The sequence below is a fragment of the Phragmites australis genome, chromosome 10, assembly GCF_958298935.1.
Source record: "Phragmites australis chromosome 10, lpPhrAust1.1, whole genome shotgun sequence".
Lineage (NCBI taxonomy): Eukaryota > Viridiplantae > Streptophyta > Magnoliopsida > Poales > Poaceae > Phragmites > Phragmites australis.
Window position 1 is genome coordinate 29,163,378 of NC_084930.1, and position 11,089 is coordinate 29,174,466.

General features: G+C 42.3%; 1 protein-coding gene across 2 annotated transcripts; it reads left to right on the forward strand.

Annotated features, from left to right (window-relative positions):
• The first annotated feature begins 1,745 nt into the window (after positions 1-1,745).
• Positions 1,746-10,697, forward strand: LOC133930605 (STOREKEEPER protein-like). Of its 2 annotated transcripts, none has more exons than XM_062377284.1 (2): positions 1,746-2,784; positions 10,342-10,697. In XM_062377284.1, the coding sequence occupies exon 1, from the start codon at positions 1,845-1,847 to the stop codon at positions 2,754-2,756; it is 912 nt and encodes a 303-aa protein (XP_062233268.1). In that variant the 5' UTR covers positions 1,746-1,844; the 3' UTR covers positions 2,757-2,784; positions 10,342-10,697. The 2 variants fall into 2 exon arrangements, with proteins under 2 accessions (XP_062233268.1, XP_062233267.1); XM_062377283.1 differs by having other exon boundaries at positions 1,747-2,760.
• Positions 10,698-11,089: the final 392 nt, after the last annotated feature.

Genomic DNA, 11,089 nt, shown 5'->3' on the forward strand with positions numbered 1-11,089 from the left:
ACGACCGATTTTTTGGGACTAGTTCTTTTACTCTAAACAGGGTCCACCGCACGACCACTCGGCATCGCACGACCACACTCCCGACCCCCGCTGCATTTCTCGCGATCAGTCCCTACTGGTCGTCGGGCAGGTACTCGTCTAAACCAAACCACTCTCATTTAATACTAATGCTCATGCAGGTTTCCTTTCCCAGATGCACCCCACCAGTCGGGGCAACTGGGGCGGACGCAGAGCTTCCATGTTCACTCCCGCGGTGTTAATTATTACAGGATAGGTTCACGGACGTCACTAAGGGTGTGGCAGGCGCGCGTGGGAAACTAGTGATGGGATGGAGTAGGCCGGGTGATCTGGACTGATAAGTACAGAAGGAGCTAACGGATGGGATAGGCTTCATAGCACTCTGGAGCTGGCGCAGCGCGTGCGTGCTCCGTAATGATAGCCAATTGTTGACCGTCTAGATAGGGATGAGTCAGTTGGATGGGTCCACCTGTAAGGATCTTTCCCTCTTGGGCTATAAAGGGAGGAAGAAGAGGGCTCCAAAAAGGGCAAGAACATCATCTGTAATCAATTGAGACCACAAGAAAAGAATACACAAGATGTAGGGTTATTACCCTAAGGAGGGTATGAATCTGGATAATCCTCGGTGTTCTTAAGTTGCACATACACAAATAAATTCAATAGGCACTCCCCGAATAAAGATCACGCACCCATCGTCCGATACACCCCGAAATTATTGTCAGATATTTTCCCCCCGACAATGTTCTAATAGAATGTGTTATGAATGATATAGATTCCTAGCACTTTAGCTTTTATGCCATTTGAGTTCGAGTCTTATAACTAGAGTGCTTGAATTTTCTCTATTATTGTGAGGGTGTGGGTCTCCATAATGAAAAAAAAAGAATGCTTGAATTTCTAGTCAATCAAGTGATATGTTTTAGGTTTATACCATTTTGAGAACATATCAAATCAAGAAGTTATAGTGCAAGCAATTCAAAATCCATTGAACTAGCTTACTTTGGTTTTTGTTTTTTTTTATCTAGGTGCTGCTAATGAATGATGTGCTGAAGGAAGGAGATGCGGAACATGTGGGTGATGTTGTACCGAGAGTGCAATGCAAGACGCGTCTGTGATGTTGTTATTATTTTGGTGTATCTGTCTTATGCGCTTACGATGTTTCTGTGTTTATGCACTTCTCGTGTTCATTACACTTGTCCCGCTTACTAAAATATGGTGTAATTCAATTATTAAAGGTGGGTAATATGTATGTATTAAAAATAGTTTACAAGAGATCACATGTATACAATTATGAAAATAACAGATTCAAACATGTTCATGAATTGAATTGCATTAGGTTTTCATCAGATAAATTCAGCTTACAAACAGACAATATAATTCTAATTCCTTAAAAATAAAATTAATTATTCAATTCTAAAAAAACCAATTTAATTTCAGCAACCGAAACCTAATGGGTTGATGATTTGGAAGTTCCCACACGAGTGCCAGCGCGGAAGAGGGGACGCCGGGCAGGTTCCCGTGGGTCCTACGCGCCTCAGACTCCCAGAGCAGAGCGCAACGGTGGACATCACATGACGACGAAATGCGAAACAGACGGAAAAAACCGTGCCCTTGTCAGTGTCAGCCTCTCAGGTTCTCAGCGCAGCGCCGGTCCGCAACTCACCCCGCGCCGCGCTCCCCTTCCATCCGTCAGCGCAGCCTGCGCCGCTGCCTACTCCCCCCCCCTCGCTCTGCCGCTTCGTCTCCCTCCCTCCCTCCCTCCCGATCCCAATTCCCAACCCCCCAAATTTCGAATCGCCCGCCTCACTCCTCCCCACCGCGCCCCGCCGATGCCCTCCAAGCGGCCGTCCCCGCACGCCATGGACGAACCCGCCGCCGCCACTCCCCGCTCCAAGAAGCGCTCCTCCCGCTCCAAGTCCCGGGCCCGCGACCTCCGCCGCCACTCCCCCAACCCTAACCCTAGCTCCCGCCGCGACCGCGACCTGGAGCACGGCTCCGTCGCGCCCTCCCGCAAGAGCGACCGCAAGCCCAAGCCGCGCGCCTTCCCGGACTCCGCCACGGCCATGGCGGCGGCGGCGGCCGCCGCGGCCGCCGCCTCCCCCTCCTCCGGAGGCCGCAGCAGGGGCCACGGTGCCGCCCAGAAGCTCTGGTCCGACGCCGACGAGGTCGCGCTGCTCACGGGCGCGGCCGCCTTCAAGGCGCGCACCGGCATCGCCCCACGGCTCCCGGACATGGCTGACCTGTTCGAGTCCCTCAGGGACTCCCTCGCCCCGCACCTTGACCAGGCCAAGGTGTACTACAAGCTGAAGCGCCTCAAGAGCAAGTTCCAGCACACCGTACCGGGCGCCACCAGCAGCTCGCACGAGCGCCGGGTGCGCGACCTCTCCGCGGATCTCTGGGGCGCTGAGCTCGCACGCTCGGTAGAGGATGACGCGGACGCTGAGGAGGCCGATGAAGGGGATGCTGACGAGGGATACTCTGGTGGGGACACGGAGGTGGCGGTGAGACTGCCTATCGTGAGGGAGGTGCTTGGAGAGTACTGGAGGTTGAATGGGCAGGCGTTGTCAGGGGTATCGCTGGAGAAGGGATTAGAGGTGCTTAGCTCAGAGCAGGCTAGTGTGGCTGAGGTCAAGTGGAGGCGACAGCTTGAGGCGGATATGCGCATGCAGATGCGCCGGCATGATCTGGGAAAAGAGGTCTATGGCTTGCTCATCGATGCCATCAGAGGCCTAGGGCCTTAGCTGGGTACAAATTTAACCACTCTGATCTGTAAGAGAGAACAATTTCCTTCCGTAGTTTAAATTGCCTTGGACTCATTAGGTTGCATTTTCTGCTCAGTGTCAATTTACTATTGGATTAAGTTACAATATTTTGCTTCAACTTAACTCGGAAATTGGTATGTTCTGTTAACTATTAGGATTTAATTTTCCAAAATGAGCATGCTTGTTTGATTTACTCCAGTCGCGAAGTCTAATTGTATTGGCAGTTTGGTTTCTTTCCCATAAATAGCCCATTTCTTTTCAAAGAGCACTGAAGTAGGCTACGACATTCAATTCGTAACATTTGCCTGTAATATTTGTAGCATGATGTTTGTCTGAAGAAAAATAAATGATTTTCTTCTGGAATTTTACTTGCTTTGAAATTAAGTTACAATAATATTTTTACATCTGGTTTGATATTTTCTTCCCATCGTCAGTTTTGTGCTGGCTTGAATTACAATATGATGTTTGAATTTAAGTAAGAAATTAGCATGTTATGTTTGCTGTTAGATTCAGATTTCCATAGCATTAGCGTGCTTGTCAGGTTTACTTTGTTCACGGATTAGAACTGTATTGGTGGTTGTGTTTCTTCCTGCCCTAGCTCCAGCCTTCATGCTAAAATAGGCCATTTCATGCATATACCTGATGCTCTAGGGGAGGTTTTTTATTTTTGGAACTAATGAGGGCAAGGTTCTGTACTTCTGTATCATGATTTCAGTGTGCAAGATAGGTGTGATTCCTTCTGGAGTTTAGCTTGCCTTGGACGAATTATTTTACTTTTCCTATTCATCATAACTTTAGTATTGGATGAAGCCACAATCATTTGTTTAAATTTAGTCGGTTGTCATGTTCTTTTGAAGTTTTGGGATTCAAAGTTCAAAAAATTGATAACTTCTTTGTTTGTTTTACTCTTCTTTTCAAGTAGAATTGTGTTGGTACTCTTGTTTCTTTCCCATCCTAGTTCTAGCCTCAATTCTAAACTAGCCCATTTCATATCTAAATACTCACTAGATTAGCACATTTTGACGTAGTCTTGACGCCGTAGGTTGGGTGTTTGGACCAGCTACAACATTTTGTATTGATTTTATTGCAAATTAGCATATCCTATTGTGATTTAATCATTTGAAAATGGAATAAGTCTACTTAGCTCCCTGAAGTATTGAGGTTCGTCTAGACAACCCCCCGGAGTATGAAACTAGGTATCGAGCCCCCTGAACTATTCAATATCGTCTAAATAACCCCACAAGGTGGTTTTGGAAGTGGTTTTGCCACCGTGGCAGTCACACGGCTGATGATGTGGCACTGACTTGGCAAAGAAATGTTAAAAATAACTTAAAAAATCAAACCTGAACATTTGAAATTCATAATCAAAATCTGAAATTTAAGATTCAAAATATTTAATTTTGTATTTTTTAAGTTCTGTTTTTTGTAATGTTGAATTAAAATATCCAACTTTAATAAAACATTTGAACACTGTATTAATAAAACATTTGAACACTATATTAAACATTTGAACACTATATTAAGTTTTAGAGATGGATACTTGAAGAGAATATGTCTATTTGGTTTGAATTTAGTATGACATAAGGAACTGATCTAGGATGTATATGTCTATATGTGTGCAGTAGTGAATCAAACTTGAGAAACTTAAGCACAACTATGTTCAAGTTGTTTAGCTGTTTGATGTTTTAGCATAAGGGATTACCCAAATTCATCAATCATGTTGTTTATATTCTGTGCTGCATTTTAAGAAGGGGCTGCTACAAAGTTTAGGCGATGGTAGGATCTGTTTGCGCCGGAGAATCCTCGAAACCTTCATGAAGTTTTTATTTGTACTTTGGACTTTTCATCGTTGTGGGTTGATTTTGGTTCTCCCTGATAGACAATCTTGGCATAGGTAATCGATTTTGAAAGCTTGGTACTTGGTAGGTAGGACGGCTATCAGCTTGTAGCATTGTGAAGACGAAGTGAAATTTATAGTTGTTGACACGCCTTCTATTGCATGGGCAATTACTTTATGACTTCTATCATATGGCAGCCTACCAGCTAGTCTTTTTGTCCTTTCCGAATAGGGTCACAAACCCCATTGTCTCCACTTTTTGGCTAACCACAACATTGAATTAATCTATTATGATGTTACCTTTTGGTTTCCATCATATAGTCCAGTGGTCCACCATCTTGTTGTCCGAGTTACCATGCAGGGAGTTTCATCCTCCATAATGTTGATATAAGTCACATGGCTGTGATTTCTCCCTCTTGGTCGTGCATGTTGTCTTTGCCATGTGGACTCTTTGAGGTGATCCGTCTCTTGGTTTGACATGGCACCGTCCTGTAGTTGGGAATGCGATTAGTATCCATTTATTCCACAGAGCGTATTTTCATTTGATCGAGTGCTTCAATTCTCTTGCTGTGTTTTTCTTATGCTTCCAATATTCTACATCAAGGAACCTAGTAATATCCATGATAGAATCAGGCATTACCAACCGAATCAAATATCTGTACCAAAACAAAACAATTCCACTTTATACAATATTCAAAATCCTACACGGTACAAAATCCATACCCTATATTAGTTGGATCTACTTGTTTTCCATGTCCCTTAATTGAAGTTCTAACACAAGGTCCACTAAAGCCTAATCTCACCCCATGCACCAAATTCGCAAGGCATTAAGAATTTGAGATAGCAAGCAGCTAGCAGTTCATGATAGCCAACATAATTGTTAATCGTAACGTTGGATTGTGTTTTATGTATTTCTGTGCCCTCGATGAAATTGATAGTGATTGATGCGGCAAGATGAGGGGATGTGTTGACTGTTGACTTACTTGCCAATAACCTTCACGCCAAATCCATCTTTCCTTTGTTTTGTAGTAGGAAAGGCTTATATCGTGATTTTTTTTCCTAATGTATGTGTCACTGCATTGGCATGCCCTATTTGGCTATTACTGTTTCCCGTGCCATTGGTGATGTCTGTGCCTTATAAGTCCTACTCGACCACATCAGAGTTCTATTTATACTTCAACTCTTCCCTCTTTATCTAGGCTTGCTCCATTATGAATCGTGATTGTATGGCCAACCACATGCATAATGTAGGTAGAACTTGCTCTGTCCTAAACATTAGCATGACTGCCTAGATTAGGCCTTGTCCCTAGTTGTATTTGTCCATCTTGCTCTGCCTTGCCTAGGATCAATCTCAGGCAAGTCTGTGAGCCCAAGGTCCATTTTTTGGGCAGCACAAAATCAAGTTGGTATTCACTTGGCCTATAAACTTTCAGGCCTCATATCCGAAGCTTATCTTGATCCTGAACCCCTACTAATGTCTAGACATCTCGTCTGCCGTAGGACCCCCTCGATTTCTTCGTTGCATCTGTCGATTCACAATTATGTTTGGTGACTATTTAGCTTCTTTGTACTAATGTTTTAAACCTTGTTGCATGCTTCGGCTTGAAACTGCTCAAGAATTACCTGATGAAGTTCCCCTAAATTATGTGCAAACAATGGCCCTTTCACTCCAAATGTAAGCTTTTGATGAAAGGTAGTTAATATGTATGGAATGTTAGTAGGGTCTATAAGGTAAAATTTGCACATGCCCACCGGTGCTTGCGCTCTTGTTTGCTGAAAGTGCATGATGCACTGCCCCAGAAACACTCAGAAAAGTTCATAGATGTATTTGTTATGTGCGGTATTAGGAAAGGAAAGTTGAATAGACAATAGGAAAGATTGAGATAAAGTTAGAAGTTGGATTAGATCTGTTAGCATAGTTAAACTCGGCTAGGAGAAATCGAGTCAGTAGATGGAAAGAGATAAGTTGCAATCAGGGAGGACTTGAGATGGAGTTTGTTTAGGACTCGAGTCCTAGTAGGTTTAGAGTCGGCCAAGCTCTGGATATAAAGAGTAGCTGTGCACCCTTTTATGAATCAATTAAGTAAGAAGAATTAATCTAGTCTCCTCTAATATTCTAAGTCTCTCTTATCTATAGTCTAAACCTCTCATCCCTAGTAGTTAACGTCGCTTGGCTATTCTCCCGATGGATGTTTACTCCGTTATGATCTTAGATCATAACAAATTAGTATCAAAGCCCATGGCTTCTGATGCTGAGAGCAAGCAGTTCAAGGCGCTTCTCGCCGTGTCATAAGAGCGGCTGCAGAAGGAGATCAAGGACGGTTTCACCACCATCAAGCAACAGCTAGGCGAGGTGGTTCAACAGCTGGCCATCGTGTCTTTGTGACTTTCGGTGGTGGAACAACGCTCGTTGGACGCTGCAAACCAGCCACTGGTGCTATATAGTAGCACGACTTCCAGTGTGCCGATGCCTTCATCGGCGACAACCATCAACACGTCCGGTATCCTGCAAAGTGGTACGTCATCCAATGCAGCGGCTCCTTCATCGTCAACAACCCTACCTCCAGTCACCACCACGCCATGCCTGCCTCCATTGCCGCCCACTACAAAAATCCACCAGCTCCAATGCGTCTTCCATGGGATGGCAAAGGCATGCATCACGCACGTCAAGGAGGCTCAAATTTCAATGTTTATCAACAGCTGCCACGTGAACGTCCTTGTCTATTCAGGAAATCGACGTCATGTACGCGCTGCCCTGCACCTTCTAGTGTGTCATGCTGGCGCTACAACCGTTCATCAACGTGGGGATTTCAAGGGCAGCAACCATGGCTGCCACCCTACAACTCGGGGACGAGCTATCTTCGAAGGAGGGGAGAGATGATATGTACGGTATTAGGAAAGGAAAGCTTAATAGACAAGTTGGATTCGATTTAGGAAAGATTGAGATAAAGTTAGAAGTTGGATTAGATATGTTAGCATAGTTAAACTCTGCTAGGAGAAGTAGAGTCAGTAGATGGAAAGAGATAAGTTGTAATCAAGGAGGACTTGAGATGGAGTCTGTTTAGGACTTGCGTTCTAGTAGGTTTAGAGTCGGCCAAGCTCTAGGTATAAAGAGTAGCCGCACCCTCCTCTAATATTCTAAGTCTCTCCCTTCTATAGTCTAAATCTCTCATTCCTAGCAGCTGACATTGCCTGGCTATCCTCTTAGCGGATGTTTATCCCGTTATGATCTCAGATCATAACAGTAATACACACAATGTTATTCACACCAAAAATCTCAATGTCAAGTGCTTTCGTACTATGTGGAACCGAGCCACACACAATAAAAGTAGTAATTATACCTACATGCTGCTTATGCTACATGTCCTTTTTGGTTGCAATATGAGGGGAAGATTTGATATTGAAATATGCAAGTGTATATATATGTAGTGTGATTTCGGTGATATAGGCATGAGGGAAAATGTGTTAGTCTTGGTGGAGAGTTGGTCCCCAAGAAAGATACTTTTTGATATTTGGGATCAATGCTATAGAGGGATGATGATATCGATGGAGATGTTAGTCATAGAATCAAAACTGGATGAATGAAATGGTGCCAAGCTTCTGGCATCCTCTGTGACAAGAGGGTGTCACAAAAGTTGAAATGTAAGTTCTATAGGATGACGATTCGACCCGTAATGTTGCATGACGCCGAATGTTAGCCAACTAAAAGGCGATATGTCCAATAGTTAAGTGTAGTAGAGATGCATATGTTACGATGGATTTATGGTCATACAAGAAATGATCGGATCTGAAATAATGATATACGTGATAGGGTAAGGGTAGTGCCAATTGAAGGAAATCTTATCAAATATTGATTGAGATGGTTTGGATATATCCAACAGAGACCTCAAGAGTCACATGTGCATAGTGGGGTAATGAGGCGTGCTGGTAATGTGAAGAGAGGTAGGGGTCGATCAAAGAGAGACTTGAAGGAATAGAATATCCCTAAAGAACTATCCGCGGTTAGAAGTACGTGGAAGTTAGCAATCCACATATCAGAACCATAACTTATGCATCAGTCTCCTTGTACCGTTATTACTTTTATTTTTTAGTACATTTATTATTATTATTTTTTTCTCATCATTTTTTTAGTTGGATCTTTTGGGTTTCATCTCTAGTCTACCCTAACTTGCTTGGGACAAAGGCTTTGTCATTGTTGTTGTATATATAATTATATGTCCCACATCCATGATGATTTTTTGTGATTATTTTGGAACTGTGCATCATTCACTTCTGCAAGTGGGAATGTAGCTTCATAATGGTCCCCAAAGCTGTGTTCATATTAGTTCTCGAAAAAACACTGTTCATATTGTAATTTATGAATTGTATGAAGTTGTGATATGCTACTTCTAGTATTACTTAAATGAATGCACAAAAAGAAGCAAAGAGATTACTTACAGGGCAAGTAGATTAAAATAATTAATGAAATGGGTCATGCATTTTGTGCTGTTCCATTGTTTGTCTGCTTGAACTAAATCCGGTAAAAAATTTGTAGGATATATCAAACAGTGCATGAAAATGATAGTTTACTATCAAATTGTAAGAACACATTAACGTTAAATGAATTTTTAGTGTAAATGCTCTGGTAGCCGCCAGTTCCAGAATCTTATGTTTATATATACATGCAGTGAAAATTTATTCCAAAAGGACCTTGCACTAAACTTTTGGCTCCAAACTGTTGGTGTATAGATATCCAGCTATGCCATTCTAAGTGGGAACTGGGAAGTAGCCATGGAAATTGCTTGAATTTTCAACTTGACCTACCTTAACAAATAACTAGTGCAATACTCCATACATGGAGTTGAAGAGTCTTCTGAAAATATTTTGGTATATGTTTTAAGAGCCTACCTGAATACTCTTACAGTTTTACGAAACGAGTACTTTTGATAGGCTACTGACGTCTAGAGCAGGATGTGGCTGCATGACACTTGTTTTTGTGGTGCATTTTGTTGTGCTCGTTGTCGGTCATTCTTTCATTTCTTTCCATAACCTTGAATTGTTGCATCACTTTTTTTCTTCTGTAAACCCTTAATTTTTTGCATTGAAGTTAGCATTTCAGTGGTTGCTAACCATTTTCTGGTTGGAGTTTATTAGACTAGCAAATCTTTCAGTTTAATTTGTACCTGCCATCACTGCTGACCTACGAAAGTCAGTTTTTCTTAGATACCTTTTCTTATATTAATTTGCTTGTATAGACTCCCAGAACCATATTATTAGTTGGTCACATGCCTCGGTAAAGTTCAGTGAAAACAAAAAAGGCAGTTTTTGATTAGATACCTTTTTCTTGGAGTAATTTGCTTGTATAAATCCCCAGAAACCGTGTGATTAGTAATTAGTCACATGCCTCTGTGAAGCTCAGTGAACAAAAAAAAAAAAAAACTTCGTGGACATGCTACATCATTTAGACATAGCGTATTGCAAGTAGTGACCAAGCACAGTACATTGAACTCAAGTGCTCTTAGTTATGCCTTTAACTTTTAAGAGCCAAATTAAGAAGATATTTACAGTTCCTTTTATATCTTGCTGCCATCTCAGCGGTGATATTGTACTCTGTTACCGGATGTGGTAAAGACAAGTCTTCCGAAGCTTACATTAGGATAGTCCTTTATTATACCTTTTTTATTGTTTCCATAGTTCTTATTGTAACAAAACTGCTAGTCTGATACTAAAGCTAATTTTCCTTTGCAGGTGCGGTTTGGTGGAGTACATAGCTGGATACATAGGTGCGGTGTTATTTTGTAGGCTGATCAACCGAACCTCAACCTGTACTTGGTTGCTGACTGACAGATAACACGGTGTGACGTGCTGTAGCGTTTGCACGTATCAGTTGTGTCTATGAGTCTAGTTGTTGAACTAGTCAATGATTGTCTAAGACACTTAGGTCCGGAGATATTCATTTTGTTAATCTGGATCTCAAAGAAAGCTTGGTCCAGGATCAGACAGCTTTCAGATTAATGTTACGTTATCTGTAAATCATTCGCTAAGTATTATTGCGATGATGCTGTGTTTCAAGTGTAGAATCAAGTACCTCACTCTCTCTGCTTGATTTGGAGTCATCTTGACTCGATATTGCACTGCATAGGTTACTTGATACTGACTGATCATCAATTAAGTGCCAGGCAGAATTGCACGCCTCCATGTGCCGGTGGTATGATACTATTATTCTTTTCGAACGAAAGATGATACTTCTATTCTATCAGGGCACAAGGTGTGTTGATAGTGTCATAGGTTCCAACTTCCAAATAGCTGTTGGGCTTGAAGCGATCTGATTTAATTCAACTTGTCAGCTACTTTGAAAGCGATACTAAGTTGCTACTGCAATTCGTAGCTTTTACTTGAAAGAGCGAGTGGCCAACACTTTTTTAAACGCAAATGTTCTGATATTGATAGGCCACATGGCTTGAGAAACCTGAATTATCCTTACAACCTTGCATTT

What these genes read in the sequence shown, in the direction of transcription:
- LOC133930605 (XM_062377284.1), top strand. Translation starts at nt 1,845, where the DNA reads ATGCCCTCCAAGCGGCCGTCCCCGCACGCCATGGACGAACCCGCCGCC.